We start from the raw sequence: 24,197 nt of genomic DNA on the forward strand, positions 1-24,197 counted from the left end.
GATGCAGGGTCGAGTTTGTATGCCTAATGTGGATGGACTTCGAGAGTTGATTCTAGAGGAGGCCCATAGTTCCTAGTATTCCATTCATCCGGGCACCGCTAAGATGTATTAGGACGTACGACAACATTATTGGTGGAGGAGGATGGAGAAGGATATTGTTGCATATGTGGCTCAATGTTTGAATTGTCAGCAGGTAAAGTACGAGCATTAGAGACCCGGAGGTTTGTTCCTGAAGATTGAGATTCTTGAGTGGAAGTGGGAGCGTATCACTATGGACTTTGTTGTTGGACTCCCACAGACTCAGAGAAAGTTCGATGCAGTGTGGGTTATTGTTGATAGGCTGACCAAGTCAGCACATTTCATTCCCGTGGCAGTTTCCTATTCTTCTAAGAGGTTAGCCGAGATCTATATCTGGAAGATTGTTCGTCTTTATGGTGTGCTCGTGTCTATCATTTTGGATCGAGGTACAGAGTTTACCTCACATTTCTGGAGGGCAGTTCAGCATGAGTTGGGCACGTGGGTCGAGTTGAGCACAACATTTCATCCTCAGACGGACAGGCAGTCCGAGCGTACTATTTAGATTTTGGAGGATATGCTCCGAGCTTGTGTCATTCCCTTTGGAGGCTTGTGGGATCAGTTCTTGCCTTTAGCAGAGTTTGCCTACAACAATAGTTACCAGTCAAGCATCCAGATCGCTCCTTATGAGGCTTTATATGGTAGGCGGTGTTGGTCGCCGGTTGGGTGGTTTGAGCGGGAGAGGTTTGGTTGTTGGGTACGATCTAGTACAGGATGCCTTGGATAAGGTTAAGATCATTCAGTATAGGCTTTGTACAGCTCAGTCCAGACAAAAGAGTTATGCCGACTACAAGATTCGTGATGTGGCATTTATGGTCAGAGAGCGGGTGTTGCTCCGAGTGTCGCCATTGAAGGCCGTGATGAGATTTGGGAAGAAGGTCAAGCTAAACCCTAGGTTCATTCGTCCTTTTGAGATTCTTGATCGAGTGGGAGATGTGTCTTACAGACTTCCGTTACCGCCAAGTTTATCAGCCGTGCATCCAATATTTCATGTGTCCATGCTTCAGAATTATCACGGCGAACCATTCCACGTGTTAGACTTCAGCACTGTCCAGTTGGACAAGGACTTGTCCTATGAGGAGGAGCCGATAGCTATTCTAGACAGACAAGTTCGTTAGATGAGATCGAAGAGTTTCCCTTCTATTCGTGTTCACTGGAGAGGTCAGCCTGCCGAGGCAGCTACCTGGGAGTTCGAGTCCGATATGCGAAGCCGATATCCCCATCTTTTCCTCGACTCAGGTACTTCCTTTCTATGTTCGTTCGAGGACGAATGGTTGTTTTAGAGGTGGAGGATGTGATAACCCAAAAGTTCATCACTTCTCACTTGATTTACAAGTAAATTATGTGTTTCGAGGCCTTAAAAACCTCTTTTTGTCTTACCTCGATTTGCGTGCGTAGTCCAAGCGCATTTTCGGAAAGCTTTTATGTGAAATCTAAGAAAAATAAGGAAAAATGACCTTTAAAATTGATTAAAGTTGACTTTGGTCAACATTCTTTATAAACGGACCCGGACCCGTGATCCGACGGTCTTGTAGGGTCCATAGTAAAATATGGGATTTGGGCGCATGCCCAGAATCGAATTCCGAGGTCCTAAGCCCGAGAAATAAATTCTTAAAGAAAATTATTTTCTGGAAAATATAAAGTCTTTTAGAAGTGAATTGATGTAACTTCTTGATGTTATTGGGCCCGTATCTTGGTTCCAGAGCCCGGTACAAGTTTGAAATAATAATTAAGTTGAATCTATGAAGTTTGGTAAGAATCGGAGTTCGTTTGGTATAAATTGGACCTTTATTTGAGAAAATAGTAATTTCAATGTTCTTGAGTGATTTCATGAATTTGAGGTTTAATTCATAGTTGTTGATGTTATTTTGATGATTTGATTGCACGAGCAAGTCCGTAATGTTTTTGGACTTGCGTGCATGTTTGGTTTGGAGCCCCGAGGGATCGGATGAGTTTTGGATAGGCCACGGAGTGAAATTGGACTTAGGAAAAGATGTTGGTATCTGGTATTTTTGCCCAGACCTCTGATCTCATAATTGCGAGATCAGGCTTCTCAATTGCGAAGTCCTCAGGCATGGGAATTGCGACCCAGGCATCGCAAATGCGAACCTAGCCTAGGTAGGCCTTGGTTGCAAATGCGACCCTTTTATCGAAAATGCGAAAAGGGCTGTGTCGCAAATGCGAAGGCAACCAGTTCTAAAGGGGTTTGCAATTGCGAACCCTGGTTGCAATTGCGATATTTGAGACAAGTTAATTTGGATTTTGACGGGATTTTATCCATTTTTACAACTCTTCAAACCCTAAAAACATCTTGGCATTTTTCAAAGACATCAACTTCTCCAAATCATTAGTAAGTCATTTCCAAATCATTAGTAAGTCATTTCCAACTCATTTTCTTTAATCTATAGCATCTTTTCACATGATTTCAATTCAAAATCAAGGGTTTTCATAGGGGAAATTGGGTGTTTTAGGTAGAACTTAAGATTTTCAAATTTTGAGGATTTGGACCTCGATTTGAGGTCTGATTTCAAAACAAATTATATATTTGAGTCATGGGTGAATGGGTAATCGGGTTTTTGTTCGAACCTCGAGTTTTCACCATGTGGCCCCGGGGTCGATTCTTGACTTTTTGGGGAAATCTTTAGAAAACCTATTTTCATGCATTAGAATTGTTTCATTTAGCATTTATTGATATCGTTAAGTAAATTGTGGCAAGATACAAGCAAATTGGTGGTGAAAACAAGAGATAAAAGGGTTGTTGAGGCTTGAATTATGTTGGTGGCATTGAGGTAAGTGTTTGGTCTAGCCTTAGCTTGAGGGATTAGGAGTTGTGTCTTATTTGCTACGTGTTAATTTTTGAGTAAAACGTATAGGTGTGGTGATGAGTATCTATACGTCGGTGTCGAGCATGCTTGTGAGTCTTATGCTATGATCGATGTGACTCTGTTTCATATTGTTCATGCTTTATATGATGATTTATATTATTGAACAAGGCTTGTGGGAGTATTATTGGTAATTGAACATTGTTAAGTGTTGGCTCAAGTTGAGAATTGAGTTGTGAAGTAATTGTGGAAAAGAGAAGAGGTTTATGATATTGTCTCCCTTGCCGGGATGTTATTGCTTTTGATAGTATCTCCCTTGCTGGGATGTTATTACTCATGATATTGTTTTCCCTTGCCAGGATAATTTTTTATGCTATAGTTCCCTTGCCGGGATTCTATTGTGATTTTATTGATTCCCTTGACCATATTTCCTTGTGATTATTGCTTGGGTAAGGAAGAGCGTAACAGCACGAAGGGTGATGCCGTGCATGATATTTGTGAGAGAGTGTTAATGCACGAAGTGTGATCCCGTGGCCGTGCATGATATTTGTGAGAGTGTTAATGCACGAAGGGTGATGCCGTGCCGATATTGTAAGGTAAAAGAACAAAGGGTGATGCCATGCCGCATGATGTACAATGTCGTGCCATGATACGAGTGAAAATGCACGAAGGATAATTTCGTGCCATGATTATGTGAGGTAAAAGCACGAATGGTGATGCCGTGCCGATTATATTGATTCTTATGGTGAGGACGAGAGTAAAAGCTCGAAGGGTGATGCCGTGCACTTGTCATTGATTTCCTTATTTTTGCTTATAGTTGAATTTTTGGTGTTCCATATGTTTCCTTACTAAATTTCTGTTTGTATATGATATTTCCCCCGAGCATGTTTTCGCCTTACCATCTTTAACTGCTAGTTTCTGTCATTATTACTTGATGTATATGATATAAATGCACAGGTTTATTTGGTAGTCTTATCCTAGCCTCGTCACTACTTCGCCGAGGTTAGGCTAGGCACTTACCAGTACATGGGGTCGGTTGTGCTGATACTACACTTTGCACTGTTTGCAGATCCCGATGCTGCAGCTTTTGGACCACAGTGACGTTGCTGCCTTCAGTCCAGTGGCGGAGACCCGAGGTAGTCCAGTAGGCGTCTCCTTCTATCTTTCCATTCTGTTTCTTTTATGTATTTCAGAGACAACTTTATATTTATCTTTCAGATCATTGTTTGTAGTATTCGTAGATAGTCCGTGACATTGTGAATCCAAATTTTGGGTAGAGTTGTATGTTGGATTCTGCACTAGTATATGGTTAAACTATTAGTTTTAGGCTTCCGCATTTCTGTTTATTATAATTCTTCCGCTGTCAATCACCTATTATATTGAACTGATAAAATGCTAAGTAAAAAACGGTAATGAATTTATAATACTCAGCTTGCCTAGCTTTCATGAGTAGGCGCCATCACGACTCTCGAGGGTGGGAAATCTGGGTCATGACAAAATAACACAAGCCCAACATCGGGGTGTTACAAGTCACGAGCAACTACAAGATATGTCTAAGTACAAGGAAAACTACCGTAGTCTGGAAATAAAATACTAGGAACAGTCTGAGTAAGATAAGAAGGAGAAGTGCAGGGCTGCGAACGCCAGATAACTACCTTGCCGACTCCGAAGACCTGCTGGAAAAATGATCAGCACTCACTATTGGGACTCGCAACTCCTGGATCTGTACACAAGGTGCAGTGAGTAATGTGAGTACGCCAACTCAGTAAGTAATAAAAGTAAATAAAAGCTGAGTAGTAAGAAAATAGGTAATTTCACGTCATAGCACCACAACAAATACTACATATTTCCAAAACAATACTGAAATCAATTATCTCGTAAAACAACTCAGTTTCAGTAAAACCTTTTCTTTTAAAAATATCTTTCAATAGTTTCATCAAGGGATAAAACAGTGAGTAAAATTGATAGAAACGTAAATAGCGCCTCGGGCATAACAAGTACCATAAACCGCCCCTCAGACAAATATCAATAGAACCAGCCCCTCGGGCTACCTCACAGTCACTCGTAATCAGCCCCTCAGACAACAACATGAATAAACAATAGCCCATCGGGCAACATCACATCACTCACATTGGGTACCCGCGCTCACTGGGTGTGTTCAGACTTTAGAGGGCTCTTACAGACCAAGCGCTATCACAAGCCATTTGGCATAATAAATCAGGCCCTCGGCCTCTAATATATCACAAATCAGTACAACATGCTACAGCGCGCAGCCCGATCCCATGATATACTCACAACACAGGCCCTCGGCCTCACTCAGTTATAAACCTCTCAAGCCACTCGGGCAACAGTAAAACAGGATGCTCAGCCCAAAATATCATTTAAAGTATCAAAACAGAGTAAATACTACTGAGTTGTGAAATTAGTAAAACACAGCATGACCGAGTACAAATCTTAAGTCTAAACAGTGAGGAATAGTAGTAAAAAGCCCTAAGGGCACAAACAGTTGGCACAAGGCCCAAATATGGCATTCAGCCCAAAATATAGTAATACTTTCCAAAACACAATAATATCAAATAGTTTTAAATCAAATACACGACTTAATAGTCATACGAGACAGACCAAGTCACAATCCCCAATGGTACACGCCCCACGCTCGTCATATAGCGTGTGCGTCACCTCAAAGTAGCACAATGATGTGAAATCCAGGATTTCATACCCTCAGGATAACATTTACAATCATTACTTACCTCAAATCGGACAAAATCTAGCCCGCGATGCCCTTGCCTCTCGAATCGGCCTCCAAATGCTCTGAATCTTACCAAAATCAGTATCACATCATTAATACACGGTAAAGGAACAAAGCCCAAACGAAAATAATTAAATTAACTCAAAAATCCCAAAATTGGACAAAGCCTACCCTCGAGCCCACATCTCGGAATTCGATAAAAATCACTTCACTAGAATCCTTATCCTCCCACGAGTCCCTACACACCAAAAACATCGAAATCAGACCTCAAATGGCCCCTCAAATCCTCACACAAAGCCCTCCAAAACTCAAGCCCTAGCCTTCAATTTTAACCCTTAAATCCCACTAATTTCATGTATAATTAGTTAGAAATGTCCATAGAATCGAGTATTGAATTCAAAAACCTTACCTCCATGTGTTACACCTTGAATCCCTCTTCAATTCCTCTCAAAAAGCTCCAAGTTCGAACACAAATGGTGGAAAAATGACCAAACTTCGTGAAGGCCTCTATTTATACTTTCTGCCCAGCAAAACCGCACCTACAACTACCAATGTCGCATCTGTGGTTCGCACCTGCGGACAAATCTCCGCTTATGCGGATTTTTATTAACCAGCCAAACTCCACTTCTGTGGTCGCCTAACCGCACCTGCGGTCACGCAGATGAAGGGACCTAGTCGCACCTGCAATTCCTCTACGCGCCTGCACCTCAAGACCACTCCTGCGAAGTTCGCACCTGCGGTCCCCAATCTGCAGGTGCGGATATGACAGAAGCAGCACACCAGCTGCATTTCCTCAAGTCTAAACTTTTCCGAACACCATCCGAAATCATCTCGAGGCCCCCGGGACCCCAACCAAAAATATGAACATGTCACATACCATTATTTCAACTTATTCTAACCTTCAGAACACTCAAAACAACACCGAAGCACCAAATCATCCTCGAGTTCAAGCCTAAGGATTTCCAAACTTCCAAATTACGCAACAGATCCAAAACCTATCAAATGTCGTCCGAATGACCTGAAATTTTACACATGTCCCAAATGACATAATAGACCTACTCTAACTTTCGGAAATCCAATCTGACCTCAATATCAAAATTTCCACTGCCAACCGAAAAATGCCAAATTTTCAATTTCGCCAATGCAAGCGTAAATCTACCACGGACTTCCAAAATATATTCCAATCACGCTCCTAAGTCCCAAATCACCTAACAAAGCTATCTAAACCATCAGAATCCACATCCAAAACCTTCTACCCATAAGTCAACATCCGGTTGACTTTTCCAACTTAACCTACTCAAAAGAGACTAAGTGTCTCATTCCTATACAAAACCACTCCGAGCCCAAACCAACCAATATAATGCGATGAAATATAGCTGAACAACACATAAATAAGCAGAAATGGGAGAAACAGAGTGGTAAATCATGAAACAATCGGTCGGGTCGTTACAAAGAGAGAGAAAGGGAGAAGATGATTAAGGAGAATAGTTATAATTCAAAATAAAAAATAATTACATGTGTCACAACTTTATTGGTGTGTGACATAACATATGTTTGGAGAAACTGGTAAAAGAAATGGCGTGTCATAGATACACTCTAGAAATATTGAGTATGCAAAGTGATTTTCATTCATATAACGTGCCATAGGGATTTGGTCCATAATTCAGGGGTAAGTTATGTATTTTGGCTATTCGCAATGGTATAGTGTTTTTAGCAAGTTGCAGTATATTCTTCCATGTGATATCCATTTAACTTTTAATCATGTTTGTGTTTGTTCCCGTGGTCCCATTTAATATTTAACTCTATTTTAAAAAATAATTCAAATATAGAGCACTGTTAGAACTTCTCCATTTTTTCCTCCTTCTATAGAAAATTGCAGGCTTTCTCCTTATTTCTCCTTCTTCTTCCCCGTCTTTCAAAGGAATCAGTGTGGAGAAATCGAAAAAGAATTAGACACCAGATGAAAAATCTAAAGAGAATGTGAGCACAATCGAAAAACTTTAAAACAAAAAAAGGACAAGTTTTGTTTTAGGAACTAGCTGAACTAAAAGTGATGCATAGATCCATTAATGGTGGTAGAGATGAAGAGCTTAAGCGTCATCATGGTTGTAGACATATAAAATTTATTGGGTTTAGTCCATACAACATTTGAATTATATCTTTAATTTATTTGTGTTAAATAATTAATCCTGACTTTGCAAATTAAATATGTCCCATTTTATTATTTTCAAGCCTAATGTCTATTTCATCTTAAGGCCCAAACTCATGTTGTATGTCAAGTGACATCGCATATTCAGTCAAACTCAAAACCAACAAGATGACGCCACATGTTAAATAATGTGGCAATCCTAGTCCAAAGCAATGACCAATCAAGAGTTTTCAAGTGTCTAAAATGACATGTCTTGGCCAATCACAAGCAAGCTCATCACATAGCTTATGTGATAAGTTTGATGACTCACATGAGTTAATCAGAGTCAAGCAGGAGAGCTCATATATAGCTGGACTGTCCATCCTCTACAACTATAAATATAGGGGGTTATATAACTCTCTAGGGATATTTAGAATTGAGAAGAGCAATCCACAATTGGTGAAAGTATCAGCAAACAGAGAGATCAATCATCAAGTACATAGTTCTTCAATAAAAGAGGGATAAACAGAATTCTTCTTGGAGATCAACCCGAAATAACAAAGTGCTGCTCGACGTTCTTGGCGATTAAATACATCACAAGAATTTCTACATCATCCTACATTCGATAAAGATGCTTCTCAAGCCCTTGAATTACGAAGAGTTTTAGAGAGGAGAATCAAGGGATACATAAAATTGTACCCACAAATATTCATTAATAAAATTTCTTTTTTTATATTTATTTTGTTGCAGTTTATTTTTCGTACTATGAAAATTTGTTTCGAACAAATTTTGGCACGCCCAATGGGACTAGTTTTACCCTTCATCTCTTCCTCTTGCAAGTTGAAAACTAGAAGCTTCAGATCTACTGCTGCAATGGACTTCTAGAATGATGATGATGTTCCATGCAAAGATACTACTGCTACCGCATCTGTTGAGCTCGGTCATATTAGCCTAATCAATCGAAGCAAGTACAAGTATAGTGGCTTGGATGGACCTGAATACTTCGCCTCCTTGGGGATGGCAAAGAAATGTAGATCTCACATGATGTCCGCAACCACAATATCTGGGGCCAACACCCGATTCTCGCTATTTGACGAACTTTCTCAAATAGGCTCCAACCTTGGTGGATTCTCCAGTTTTAATGAAAGTCGACACCTTAAAAACTGACGCAACTAACGTTGATAAAAAATATGCCATGATGGAACAGACTATAGAAGTCATGAAGAAATTTGTTGAAGACAAAGTCCTTCAAATCACTCAACTCATGAACAAATTAGAGGCCTATGCACCTGGAGAGTCAAGCCACATCCCTCCTCGTTCACATGGCTTCACCTAGAAAAAAAATGGCTGTTGAGGAATCGCTTGCCAAGTTCAACATTCAAAAGGAAAAACAATCCAATTCAGTTACGGTCTGTCCAACAATTGTAAGACATGATAACAAAAACCATTAGAGCTCAATATGGCGGACCATCGCAAAGTTCGTTGTAATACTCTAAGCCTTATAATAAGAGGATTGATTGTCTAACCATGCCAACCAATTATCAACCACCAAATCTGCCTCAATTTGATGTCAAATCAAGCCTTAGGCAACATATTGCCCACTTTATTGAGACTTATAGCAATGCTAGAACTCATGGCGATCTTTTGGTAAAATAGTTTGTTCATTCGTAAAAATGGAACACATTTGATTGGTATATTAACTTGGAGCCCGATTCTATTGATAGTTGGGAGAAACTTTAGAAGGAATTCCTCAACATTTTATTGAGTTGATAGGCACCAAGTAGAGGAAATACGAGCCCATTGTAGAAGCCTCGAATAGGTTCATGTTATGCCATGGAATTATGATGGACAATTATGAACTTCTCACAAATTCCCTTATGAGATCACTGTTGAGGTTGGCTGCATTGTCAGTGATTGACTATAGTGTTCAGAATCGGCAAACTATGTTGTTACGGACAAAATCTGCTACCACTTTCTTCATAACGACCTTGTATGTAGAAGCCTCGACCCATTTAGCGAAGTAGTCAATGACTACCAAGATGAAACAGTGTCATTTGATGCGGCGGGCTCTATAGGTCTAATCACGTCCTTGTCCCAAGAGGTGAACAACCAAGGAGAACCCATTACATTCATCTCGTTATGTGGAACCCAGATAAAATCCACATGAATCTGGCATTGGTGACACTTCTGTATGTAGAGATATTATCGTTTCCATGGTCATCCAAAAATATCCGGCTCTTAAGATCTTTTTTGACAAGGTGAAACCATTCATTTAGGGTTCGCATGTTCGTGCATATATTTCATCTAATAATCTGGTTGCTTCAGCAGCATATACACTCCTCAATAGACCCAAGTCTGGGGTCCTTCTGTACAGGACTTCCCTGGAAAAAGTGATTTGCTAGCCTTCTAAGAGATCACTTCTGACCATTGGTGGCATTCTTTGGGTATTCTCTTGCTTCAAGGAACCTTTTGATGTCGTAGTACCATGACTTACCCTCTGGCTCCTCATCTACATGGAAACAGTATGCATGCTGATCCCAAATTTCTATCTAAATAGTGTCAATGTAATTCTTACCTGGATGCTAGATCATGGATGACAAGGCTGCGAGAGCGTCATCAAATTCGTTTTGGATTCTAGGAATGTATTTGAACTCAATCTTGGTGAATTTCTTGCACAACTCTTTCACGCAATACAGGTACAGAATGATCTTGACATTCTTGGTAGTCCATTCATCTTGGACTTGATGTATGAGTAGGTCAGAATCTCCTATGACCAGAAGCTCCTTGATGTTCATGTCGACTACCGTTCTAATCCCAAAGATGCACGCTTCATACTCAACCATATTATTGGTGCAAGGGAAACTTATCTTAGCTAAAGCTAGGTAATGCTTTCCTGACTCAGAGATTCGAACTACCCCGATCCCTAATCCTATGAAGTTTGCTGCTCTATCGAAAAACATTCTCCATCCAAGGTATGACTCTGCGATGTCTTCCCTGGTGAAAAACACTTCTTCATTCGAAAAGTATGTAGTGAGTGGCTCGTAGTCCATGTCCACTGGGTTCTTTTCAAGATGGTCGGCTAATTCTTTGCCTTCTTCGTCACGTACACAGTATCAACTCGATGAGAAGAATCTGCCATTTGGCCAACTTTCCTATAGGCATCGACTTATGGAAGATGTACTTGAGCGGGTTGAGCCAAGATATAAGGTGTGTGGTATATACTCACATGTAGTGTCTTAATTTATGAGCAATCCAAGTCAAAGCACAACATATCTGCTCTATCAAAGTGTATTTGTCTTTGTCTGGTGAAAACTTCTTGCTCAAGTAATAGATGGCCTACTCATTCCTTCCGGTCTTATTGTGTTGTCCCAACATGCATCCATATGCATTGTCCAGAACAGATTGCTATAGTAATAGTAGCTTCATGGGTTCAGGGGGAACCAACACTAGTAGATTTGACAAATACTCCTTGATCTTGTTGAAATCTTTCTTACACACTTCTGTCCATTTTGTAGCAGCATCCTTTTTCAATAGCTTGAAAATAGGCTTGCAGATGACCATAGACTGGGATATGAATTTGCTAATATAGCTTCATATGCTAAGGAAACTCATCACGTCCTTCTTGATCGGTACGTCTTGAATGGATTTGATCTTCGAATGATCAAATTCTATCCATTTCCTGCTGACGATAAAGCCTAGTAATTTTCTGGCGAGGACTCCGAATGTACATTTTGCGGGATTCAACTTTAAAGTATACCTCCGCAATCGTTCGAAGAATTTCTTCAAATCATTCAAATGCTCAGCACTCCTTCAAGATGTGATGAGGATGTTGTCAATATATACCTCAATTTCCTTGTGGATCATGTCATGAAAAAGGGTCTTCATGGTATAGTGAACATTGTCTTCTCCACATCTTCCTCATACACCATGAGTGAATATAGCTCATGCTTCGCGCAATTGTCGATAAGGCCTCAATTGACCGTGTATTTTTTTTAAAATTATACAATTCCTCACTTTTAAGACTCCTGGTAAACCAGAGATGGACTGGCGATCCAATTCTGCAAAGCCTCTCCTGGTTCGGCATTCCAAATGTTCGATGTTTTGATATCAGCTTCGTTGTGGCATTCCTCAATCATGGCTACGAACAGTCTCTCCATTCCATCTACAATGTCATCTTCTGGTGTTGAAATTTGACCCAGACCCAGAACACGCTCTGGTTTAAAATCCTTCTTCCTAAAATTACCAGTGTAAGTCTTTCCAGTTGGAGGTTGATACCCTAAACCAACAGTACCCTTCTGCCCTTTTTGCTCAATCGGTACTCTTATTCCATCTGATCGGGCTCCTAGCCTGGTCCCTAGTTGGTATCCATACTTCATCATCTCTTTCATGAACATATTTGGTCTGTAAGGTGACTGCATACCTTGATTCTGCTAAGTCTTCTCTATCTCTGTGGTCTGCATGCTTTCCACTGCTTGAAAGGCAACCCCATCAAACATTTTTATGAATGGAACTGCATGTTCTAGATAAGTTGACCGTCTCCATTCATAGTGAATGGCATTCCCACTCGAACTTCATACATTGATAGAGGGTGAATGGATTTGCCCCTGCCATATATATCCAGGGTCTTCCCATCATAGGTTATATGAAGATGAATTTTCCATTACTTGAAACAGGATTGGGTACTCAACTGGTCCAATCTTCAAGGCTTAATAGATCTCTCCAATGACGACTTTCTGAGACCCATCGAAAGATCTCACTCTCACATGGCTTTCCTTCACTTCTCTCAAATGAATACCCAACTCCCATAGAGTAGATAGTGGCTAGATATTCACTCTAGATCCTCCATCAACAAGCACACGAGACACCACTTTATCCCCGCACTTGACTATGATGTTCAGGGCTCTGTTATGATCCATATTTTCTGCAGGAATTTCATCTGTTCGGAAGGAGATCATATTTTCCTCGATCATCTTTCCAATTATTGCTGCCAATGCCTCGCTAGTGGTGTTGCTCGGCACACTTACTCCACTCAATACCTTCATTAAAGCATATTTATGACTATCAAAACTCATTTGCTGATCCATGATCGATATATGTGCAGGGTTTTTCTTGAACTATTCCCCCATAGAATATTTTTTAGCCAGCATCTTCCTCCATAACTCTGCCGCCTCGGTATCCATTATGTTTCTCCTTTGAATTTGTTCCCTACTTGGATTTCCTCAGTTTATCTCTTTTGGAGCTTACATCTTCCTAGCCTGTTCCTTCCGTGGGCTGTTGCAGAATCTGTCATTTTCCCATTTCCCTTCTACTGATATGTCCACATAACTATATTGTAATTATCACTCTCTTCATTCCTAACGGCAGCGATGGATTATTGTTCGTATGTCTAGACCATCACCGGTGATTTCAACTGTACAGTAATCAATGGAACTCTTCGGGGTGGAACTCTTGCAGCCCCGACATTCCTTATTATGACGATAGTCCCTTTCATATCATAATCTTCATCCAAAGCAATCATATCAGCTCTTTGATTCATGTGGTTCCGCAGCGGGTTACGATTCATATTTGGCAGAGCTGGTGTACATTGGATGGCTCCACTCTTGATCAGCGATCCAATCTCATTCTTCAACTTGAAGCAGTCCTCGGTATCATGCCCAGGTACACCTGAATGGTAGACACATTGTTTGGTTGCATCAAAGTATTTGGAAGGATGGTCGAGAATTCTCTCTTCCACTAGATATGTCAAACCGACTCTTCTCAACCTTTCGAACAACTAGGCCAAGGTTTCAACAATCAGAGTGTAGTTTTGGGATTTTTTTCTTCAAAATTTTGATGTTGTCGGGGTGCATAGGCGGGTCGATTCTGATGGGTGGTGGTTTGGACGGGGCCATATGGTTTGTGTTGGATTTGGATTTTTGTAGGTGCGGGTTGGGTTGTATGTTGGTGTGAAGGATGGATGTTCATAGGGTAAGAGTTGTTTCTGTGGGGTAGACTGAATTGGTAGTACAGAATGATTACTGATACTTCTTCCTTCTTCTTTTTTCCATTACTTATTGAACCAGACTAAATTGCTTTGTTGGCAGCTTGCAACACGGCTGTTGATTGTAACTTGCCTAATTTGATGCCTTCCTCCAAAAACTCTCCCATCTTAACCAACTTAGGGAGCTTTTTCCCTATCATGCCCATCATTTTTTCGAAGTAGCTTCCTTCTTAAGCCCTAATAAAGTACTTGGTCTGCTCATTATCATCTGGGGGTTGGGTCCTTGTTGCCTCTGACCTCCAACGACGGGCATATTTTTGAAATGACTCTGATGGTTTCTTCAGTAAATTCACTAGGGCGAACCTATCTGGAGTGATCTCGGTATTACATTGGAAACGCTTCGTGAAGTGTTCTGCCATGTCTTGCCATTCTCTCCAATATCTAGGGTCTTGACGGGTGTACCAAGTGAGTGTGTCTCCTGTCAGGCTCCTTATAAATAAATTCATCCTAAACTTTTCATTCCTTCGTACTCCGACCAGCTTGTCGCAGTAGGTCCACAGATATGCATGAGGATCGCCCGTTCAATAAAAGATGTCCCAGCCTATTATTGATAACAGACCTCAGTAATAATAAATCAAGGTAAGAGTTATGTTATATTATGACCTACTTAGATGCAGTAAAGTCATGCACATGGATAACCAGGCCTATGAAATTAGATATAGCAATATTCTTAAGTTCAAAAAAAGTACCGAGCAAAGAACTTCAAGTATACCTATAGATGCCCAGAGGGACATCTTGTCAAGCTCTGTATATGTTTACAAAATGAGGCCTAGAGATTGGATAAAAGCTGGAGGGAAAAGGAGAGAAGAGTCACAGAGGCACACACACAAGGTCAGAGTCGTATATGCTGCATGATAAAAGGTAGCAACAGTTACAAGATTGGAAGGATTCCGACTACAAGTCGTGGTGTGAGAAGGATGCCTAGGGGGGAATGACCTGGACTTTGGATTCATTCACAAGAACAATTGCTTGGATGACAAGAAGAGTACTAAAGTATTCGCAAGAGCTATGGGTTATGAAAAAGATAAGTGCATCAGTCAACATTCGAGGAGAATGTTCCGAAGGTGGGAATAATGTTACACCCCATGTTTTCGTACGTAGAAATACACAATAAGTAAATTGATATAAGCTTGGAAATGAGATGTTGCATCCCGCAATTTCGTACGTTGAAGTTTCGTCATAAATTACCGACGTTCGAGAATGAGATTATTTTGAGATTATAAGCATTATGCTATTTCAAACAAGTGATAAGTAAATTCGTGAATGTGAGAGGGTAAGCGAATCGAAGAAAATCAGTAGGAAGGCCTCTTATTAAAGTTTTGCTTTAGGCCAGTATATTTATTGAGCCGCCCCTGGCCCACGCTCGTGCAGGCATAAACCTAGTATTGTTATATGAATATTGGCACGTCGTGTGGTTTCCAATAGTCTCGAAAGTTATTTGAGAAAGGATTACGTAACAAGAACACGATCGAATCATTATGTTATTCGAAATGGGTAAGCATGCATTCAATATAGCTATTAATATGGAACTTAGGGTGTGTTTGGTAGGAAGGAAAATGTTCTCCGTAAAATATTTTTCAATTTTTCCTTGTTTGTTGGCTTAAATATTTTGGAAAACATTTTCCTTATGAACTTATCCTCCAATTGGAGAAAAATGTTTTCCTTATCAAGAGAAGAGAAGGGAAAATATTTTTCAAAACTTTTTCTCAACCTTTCCCACCCTATTCCCCACCCTCACCAACCCACCCCCACACTCACGCACCCTAACCCCACCCCACACCTACCCACCCCACCCCTTCTCTCAAAAAAGGTTTTTTTTCCTTACTCTTCTTCTTTTTCTTCTTCTTTGATGTTCCCTCCTCACTCACACCATTCCCATTACCTGCAGTCTGATCCTCTTCATGCTCTGGCTCCTATTCTGATTTCCGCTTCTCCTCCCCGCCAACCCCATTGCCACCCGCCCCCCATCCCCCACAAAAAAAAGTTTACTTTTTTTTTTGTAATTTTTAAATTTCTATTTTTTCGTTTTTCTGTACCACCCACCACCTACCCACCCCTACTTCCCCCTACCCCACACATTTTTTTTTTACTTTTTTGTAATTTCAAATTTCTGTTTTTTAGTTTTACTGCAACCCCCTTGTCCCCCCCCCCTCCCCGAAAAAAAATATTTTTTATATTTTCAGTTTTAGTTTTTTCATCTTTCGATTTACAGGTTCGAAATTTTACAAGTTCCAAAGTTATGAGTTCGTGGGTTTTTGTGTTTGGAAGTTTACGAATTTAGAAATTATCAAGTTTACGGGTTTGAAAGTTCGCGATTTTGAAAGTTTAGCGGTTCGAAAGTTTATAAAATTTGTGTTTTCGGAGGGTTGCTGGTTCAAAAATTTATGACTTCATGTTTATTGTATCGAAATTATTTATGAATAGTCTTGAGAAGTTATTTTCCTTAATTTGCGTACCAAACACTGGAAAAATTAATAAGTTACTACTTGTTTTTCAAGAAAATATTTTTTCCACGGAAAACATTTTCATTTTACCAAACACACCCTTAAAGTTCTCCCTAATTCCATCTTCTTTTTAGGGATATATCAAGTACGGCTATACAACCTAATTAATAACTGCGTACTATCCTTTTAATTAATTATTTCCCCTAAGAAATTATTTCCAAATCTCATCCTTGGTTTTCCAAATAGCGAATTTTAATTCAAAGAAAGTTATGCAATAATTTTTTGCCTTTTTGGATATGAGTGTTCAAGTAGATAGGAGGAGAAGAAAGGATAGGAGAGAAGTCTTTAATGAGATTGAAAAATTATACCTACGTAATTTTAGTTCTGGTATGATAAAGCGGAAGACTGAGACGTAACCATTTAATAATGATACCAATGCCAACCCATAACATAAGCTACCCAGAGTTGGTGTCACAATATCACAAACTATCTAGGAATACTACAAATAAGGGTCTGAAGATAAATATAACATTGTCTCTGAAATACATAAAAGAAACAAAATGGAAAGATAGTAGGAGACGCCAGGGTCTGCGGACGCCTGCATGACTACCTTGGGTCGTCTGAATGGACTGAAGGCAGCAACCTCACTGCGGTCCAAACGCTGCAGCACCGGGATCTGCACACAGTGAAGAGCTTAGTAATGGTACAACCTACCCCATGTGCTAGTAAGTGCCTAGCCTAACCTCGACAAAGTAGTGACGAGGCTGGGACATGACTACCAAATAAATCTGTGCAGTTAAATCATATACAACGGAAAAGTAAAAGCAGAAATTTACAACTAAGGATAGGAGGGGGAAACATGTTGCGAGGAACAACTAGTATCAGCAGAAAAATAGCAGATAAATGTAAAGAACACCATAGTTTAGTTATCAACAAGAATCAGAAATAAAAGACAAGTGCACGGCACACCCTTCATGCTTTTACTCTGGTCCTCATCATAAAAATCAATAAAATCGGCACGGCATCACCCTTCGTGCTTTCACTTCACATAATCATGGCATGAAATGATCCTTCATGCATTATCACTCATATCATGGCACAGAATTGTACATCGCGCGGCACGGCATCAGCCTTCGTGCTTTTACCTCACAATATTGGCACGACATCACCCTTCGTACATTAACACTCTCAAAATCATGCACGACATCACCCTTCGTGCTTTGTACTCTTCCTCACCCAAGCAACAATCACAAAGCAATTTGGGCAAGAGAATCAATAATATCACAATAAAATCCTGGCATGGAAATAATAGCATAACAACAATATCCCGTCAAGGGAGATAATATCAAAAACATAAACATCCCGGCAAGGGAGACAATATCATAAACCTCTTCTCTTTTCCACATTTACTTCACAACTCAATTCTCAACTTGTGCCAACGCTCGACAATGTTCAATTACCAATAATACTTCCACAAGCCTTGTTCAACAATAGAAATTATCATATAAAGCTTGAACAATACGAAACAGAGTCACATTAATCATAGTATAAGACTCATGAGCATGCTTGACACCAACGTATAGATACTCGTCACCATGCCTATACGTCATACTCAACAATTAACATATAGCAAATAAGACACAACTCCTAATCCCTCAAGCTAAGGTTAGACCAAACACTTATCTCAATGCCACGAACACAATTCACGCCTCAACTATCACTTTACCTCTTGTTTCCACAACCAATTCGTTTGTATCTAGTCACAATTTACTTAATGATATCAATAAATGCTAAATGAATCAATTCTAATGCATGAAAATAGGTTTTCCAATGATTTCCCCAAAAAGTCAAAAATCGACCCCGGGCCCACCTGGTCAAAACCAGATGTTCGAACCAAAACCCGATTACCCATTCACCCATGAACCCAAATATACAGTTTGTTTTGAAATCAGACCACAAATCGAGGTCTAAATCCCCAAAAATTAAAAATCCTAAGTTCTACCCAAAATACCCAATTTCTCCCATGAAAACCCTTGATTTTGGATTGAAATCATGTGAAAAGATGTTATAGATTAAAGAAAACAAGTTAGAAATGACTTACAATCGATTTGAAAGAATAGTTGCCTTTGAAAAATCGCCCAAAGATGTTTAAGGTTTGAGAGAGTTTGAAAAATGAGAAATTTTCGGCTAAGTTATGATTTAGCAGGTCGCAGATGTCGCAATTGCGAACCCCTTCAGGACATGCTATCTTCGCATTTGCGATCAGATGTTCGCAATTGCAAACTCGCATTTGCGAAGGGATTTTCGCATTTGCGATAGCTGGGGATTTCTGGGGTATTCACATTTGCGAAGAAATGCTCGCAATTGTGAGCAAGGCTGGCCAGGGCTTACTTCGCAATTGTGAAGAGCCCCTCGCAATTACCATTTTCACAGACTTCGCATTTGCGAGATCAGAGGCCAGCACCAGACCTGCAACTATTTTCTCTAAGTCTAAATTCACTCTGTGGCCTATCCAAAACTCATCCGAGCCCTCGGGGCTACAAACCAAACATACACGCAAGCCTAAAAACATCATACATACTTGCTCGTGCGATCAAATTATCAAAATAACATCAACAACTATGAATTAAACCTTAAATTCATGAAATCACTCAAGAACATAAAATTTTCCAATTTCTCAACTTTAGGTCCATTTTATACCAAATCAATTCCGATCTTTACCAAATTTTACAGATTCAACCTAATTATTATTTCAAACTTGTACCGAGTTCCGGAACCACAATACGGCCATGATACCATTAATTTCAAACATCTTTTCATTTCCAAAAACTCTTATATATTCCAGAAAATAATTTTCTTTAAAAATTCATTTCTCGGGCTTGGGACCTCGGAATTCGATTTCGGGCATATGCCCAAGTCTTAAATTTTACTACGAACCCTACGAGACAGTCGGATCACGGGTCCGGGTCCGTTTACCAAGAATTGTGACCGAAGTCAGCTTTATTCAATTTTAAAAGCCAAATTCCTTATTTCACTTAGTTTTTACATAAAAGCTTTCCGGAAACGTGCCTGGACTACGCACGCAAATCGAGATGACACAAAAAGAGGTTTTTAAGGCCTCGGAACACAGAATCGACTTGTAAAACAAGGGTCAGCACTTATAATAACCAAGCAAGGCGATTAGGTATATTCCTAGCCTAACCGCAAATTCGTTCCCGATACTCGAGTTGAAGATCTTGTTCTACTTAATCTTATATGCAATCTAGAATTCTCTCTCCCGAGTTCAATCCTAAATTCGTAGATATTATTCAATTGGTGATCAAGCAATCAAATAATTAAGCGCAATATTGAATAAATAAACCAATACGATAAAATAATAAGAACAATTCAAGATTCATACTACAACTTTCATGTAGCACCCACAACTCTAGAACTAATAAACTATGAAACTAAGAGAAGAGAAGAGAAGAAATACTGGTTAGAAGCATCCTCCAAGCGTGGTTTGTGTTCTCCCTAGGTCTAAAGGATGTCAAAAGTTCAAAGTATCTCCCAAAATAATATTTTACATGTATTTATACCAAGTAGGGTCGGGCCTAGATAAAATGTCCCTTTCCTAGTCAAAATAGAAAAACTTACAAACTTAGAGCTTCCATGTGTCGCTTTGTGCGTCGCACTCGTGCTTTTTCCTGTCAGACCACAAAAACCTATTCTCTGAACTTTGGAAATTTCTAACAAAAAATTGCACTAATGTGTCGCACAGTGCCACACATTAGTGCATTTCTTCAGCAGTTGCTTCTAACTTGAATTTTGATGTCCAGAATTAATCCTCGACCCTCAAATACGATCCCGACTTAATCCCTTGAGCTTTTACTCATACTTCAAAGCTCCAAATTAGCTCGAATTAGTTCCACATCATCTACATAACTCGAAATCTGTTAAAAGGCATAAAACATGCAATAAGTAGTGCAAAACACTAGCGATTAAAGCTCAAACACAATAAAAGTACAGTAAATTAGAGTACGGTAAGCGAGTTGTCACGACCCAATCCCTGAACCCGGTCGTGATGACGCCTCTCGTGAAGACAAGGCCAGCCAGACCAAAACGGAATACCTCTTTTAAACAGTTAATCATCATAAATAGTAATAACATATAATATAACACTCATAAATTGCGGAATGACAACAGCAGGAACCATCCCGACACAGCCCAAACCGGGGTTTCACAAGTCATGAGCAACAAAGAAGTCCGGATACAAGTCTACTGAACATAAAATCCGATACAATAGTTCAGAAAAGAAAAGAAACATGGAAATGATAGGATAAGGGAGACACGGGGCTGCGAACGCCAACAATTACCTCGTAGTCTCCAAATCACTGCCTGGACTGGGAGAAATCAGCACACAGGAGCGGACTCTGCGATGCCTGAATCTGCACACATGGTGCAAGGAGTAATGTGAGTACTCCGACTCAGTGAGTAACAATTCTAAATAATGGCTGAAAGTATGAAAACACGTAAACAAAGCAATTCCATATTAAGCAGTAAAATCACTTAAAGTAGTAAATCAATGAAGAATCAAATGATATTCCTTTTTAAAATAAGTAAAACAAGTAATTTAACAGGTAAATAACAAGTAGAAATCCGCCCCTCGGGCACAGTAACAATCGCTCAGCATAGTATCAACCCCTCGGGCTCACTTTTGGAATAGTATCAGCCCCTCGGGCTACCTCACAATCACTCATATCATCCCCTCGGGCATAACATCAATCACTTAGAACAATGGGTACCCGTACTCACTATGAGTGTGCAAACTCCGGAGGGGCCCCTTACGGCCCAAGCGCTATATCAAGCCACCTCGTGGCATCATCACTCGCAACTCGACCTCACATCACTCAAGCCACCTCGTGGCATATAAAGTATCTCAGGCCCTCGGCCTCATATCACTCAGCATATCCTCACATATGGCCCTCGGACTCACTCAGTCCAAAAAATATCACAAGCCCCTTGCGCATTAGTAAAACAGTAGTTCCTAGCCCAAAACATGATGTAGAAATATCATTTAAGTTTCAAATCTGAGTAAAAGTGGCTGAGTTTGTAAAACAGTAGATATCAATAGGACTGAGTTCAAATAATACGTCAAGCAGTGAGGAAACAGTGATAAAAAAATCCCCGAAGGGTTCAAATAGTTGGCACGAAGCCCAAATATGACAATCAGCCCAAATCATGATGATAACAAATGAATTTCAGTCAAATATTCGGTAAAATCATCAATCGGGATGGACCAAGTCACAATCCCCAGTAGTGAAAGACCCTACGCTCATCATCCAGCACGTATATTGCCTCAATATAGCATTACGATGTGCAATCCGAGGTTTCAAACCCTCAGGACAGCATTTACAACCATTACTCACCTCGAACTGGCTAATTCTCTAGCTCGCGACGCCTTTGCTTCTCGAATTGGCCTCCACGCGCGTCGAATCTACCCAAAATCAGGACAAATACGTCACAATATGCTAAGGGAACAAAGCCCAAGCGAAAACATTCGAAAAATATCAAAAATCTCGAAATTAGCAAAACCCGAGCCCCGGGACCACATCTTGGAATCGGGTAAAATTTATATTTTCAGAATCCTCATACCCTCACGAGTCTAACCATACCAAAATTATCCAATTCCGATACCATTTGGTCCTTCAAATCATCATTTTACATTTTTGAAAGGTTTCACAATTTTCTTCCCAAATTCCATCTCAAATCACGAATTAAATGATGAATTCAGTGATAGATTCATGTATTCTAGCCAAATCTGAGTTAAAATCACTTACCCCGATGAATTTCTTGAAAAACCTTCGAAAAATCGCCAAACTCCGAGCTCTCTAGGTTAAAATATTAAATAAAACCTAAGACCTCGTATTTATAGGTACCCCTCAGGTTTCAGCTACCGCGGGCTGCACCAAAATGACCGCGGTCCGCGCAAGCGAGTGCGGTCCGCGCAAACGCAACCGCGGCCGCACAGGCCTTCCTCTGCAGTGATAGGCTTTCATATTTTGGCCATAACTTTTTCTACATATGTCCAAATTGCGACATCATTACCTTTCTAGAAACTAGACACGAAGGGCTACAACATTTGTTTTTGAATCATATCAAAATTCCTTGTAGATCAAAAGATATGAGCTTCCGAAGTTGGACCAGTGGGAGGGTTCTTCACCGCGGCCGCGCCCACTTTTGTGTGGTCCGCGCGACACCTACCGCGCCCGCGGCCGCTTTTGTGCGGTCCACACAGCACTCAACGCGGGCGCACGTATTTTTGTGTGGACCGTGTGAGTGAGTTCCGTGGCCTGCAACCCTTGTAGACCTGCTACAGCTATGATTTTTGCACTAAAACATCCCGGAACCTACCCGGGACTCCCGGAACTTCAAACCAATTGTACCAACACATCCCATAACATCGTTCAAACTTGCTCAAAACTTCGGAATGCTCACAACAACATCAAATCACCAATTTAACATAGGATTCAAGCCTAAGAATCCCAAGAACTCTTAAATTATGCTTTCGATCAAAAGGTCTACCAAATCTCGCCCGAATGGCCTGAAATTTTGCACACACATCCCAAATGACACAATGAAGCTACTGCAACTCTCGGAATTCCATTCCGACCCCTATATCAAAATCTCGCCTATCAACCGGAATTTGCCAAAATATCAATTTCGCCAATTCAAGCCTAAATCTTCTCTACAACTCCAAAACCCATTCCGATCACGCTCCTAAGTCATAAATCACCTCCCGAAGCTAACCGAACCATCGGAACTCACTTCCGAGCCTTCTAACATATAAGTCAACATCCAGTTGACTTTTCCAACTTAAGCCTTCTTAAAAGAGACCAAGTGTCTCATTTCTTACCAAATCCTCTTCGAACTCGAACTAATCAACACGATCACATAAAACACGGATAACGAAGCGTAAAGAAGCTGAAATGGGGGAAACGGAGCGGTAACTCATGAGACGACTGGCCAGGTCGTCACATCCTCCCCAACTTAAACAAATGTTCATCCTCGAACGAGTCAAGAAACATACCTGAAGCCTCAAACAGATGAGGATATCTGCTCCGTATCTCCCGCTAGCCTCCTCCACGGGCCGACCTCTCCACTGCACTTTCACTGAAGTTATATCCTTTGACCTCAACTTCGGAACCTGGCGACCCAAAATATCTACTAGCTCCACATTAAAAGTCAAATTATCATCCAACTGAACCGTGCTGAATTCCAAAACATGAGACGAATCCCCAATATACTTCCGGATCATAGAAACATGAAATACCGGATGCACACTCGACAGGCTAGGTGGCAAAGCAAGCTCATAAGCCACCTCCCCAATCCTCCGAGGCACCTCAAAAGGCCCAATGAACCGAGGACTCAACTTGCCTTTCTTCCCAAACCTCATAACACCCTTCATGGGCGAAACCTTTAGCAAGACCTTCTCACCGACCATGTAGGACACATCTCGAACCTTCCGGTCTGCATAACTCTTTTGACGCGACTGCGCTGTACGAAGCCTCTCATGAATCACCTTCACCTTCTCTAAGGCATTCTGAACCAAATCTGTCCCCAATAGTCTAGCCTCGTCGGACTCGAACCAACCAACCGGAGATCTACACTGCCTCCCGTACAAAGCCTCATATGGAGACATCTAAATACTCGACTGGTAGCTGTTTTTGTAAGCAAACTCTGCAAGTGGTAGAAACTTATCCCATGAACCTCAAAAGTCAATAACACAAGCACGCAACATGTCCTCCAATATCTGAATAGTACGCTCAGACTGTCCGTCCGTCTGAGGATGAATGCTGCGCTCAACTCTACCTGAGTACCCAACTCTCTCTGCACGGCTCTCCAAAACTACGAAGTAAACTGAGTACCTCTATCTGAGATGATGGAGACCGGAACACCA

General features: G+C 40.6%; 2 protein-coding genes across 2 annotated transcripts; one reads left to right on the forward strand and one right to left on the reverse strand.

Annotated features, from left to right (window-relative positions):
- The first annotated feature begins 713 nt into the window (after positions 1–713).
- LOC138873677 (uncharacterized) lies at positions 714–1,193 on the forward strand. The gene has a single exon (XM_070152154.1). The coding sequence runs from the start codon at positions 714–716 to the stop codon at positions 1,191–1,193; it is 480 nt and encodes a 159-aa protein (XP_070008255.1).
- A 9,163-nt stretch (positions 1,194–10,356) lies between these two features.
- On the reverse strand, positions 10,357–10,824 carry LOC138873678 (uncharacterized). The gene has a single exon (XM_070152155.1). The coding sequence runs from the start codon at positions 10,822–10,824 to the stop codon at positions 10,357–10,359; it is 468 nt and encodes a 155-aa protein (XP_070008256.1).
- Between the last annotated feature and the right edge of the window lie 13,373 nt (positions 10,825–24,197).

This window comes from Nicotiana sylvestris, chromosome 7 (assembly GCF_000393655.2).
Source record: "Nicotiana sylvestris chromosome 7, ASM39365v2, whole genome shotgun sequence".
Classification (NCBI taxonomy): domain Eukaryota; kingdom Viridiplantae; phylum Streptophyta; class Magnoliopsida; order Solanales; family Solanaceae; genus Nicotiana; species Nicotiana sylvestris.

Bases quoted from the DNA above. Each gene is read 5' to 3' on its own strand.
- LOC138873677 (XM_070152154.1), top strand. From the start codon at position 714: ATGGTAGGCGGTGTTGGTCGCCGGTTGGGTGGTTTGAGCGGGAGAGGT.
- LOC138873678 (XM_070152155.1), bottom strand. From the start codon at position 10,824: ATGGACTACGAGCCACTCACTACATACTTTTCGAATGAAGAAGTGTTT.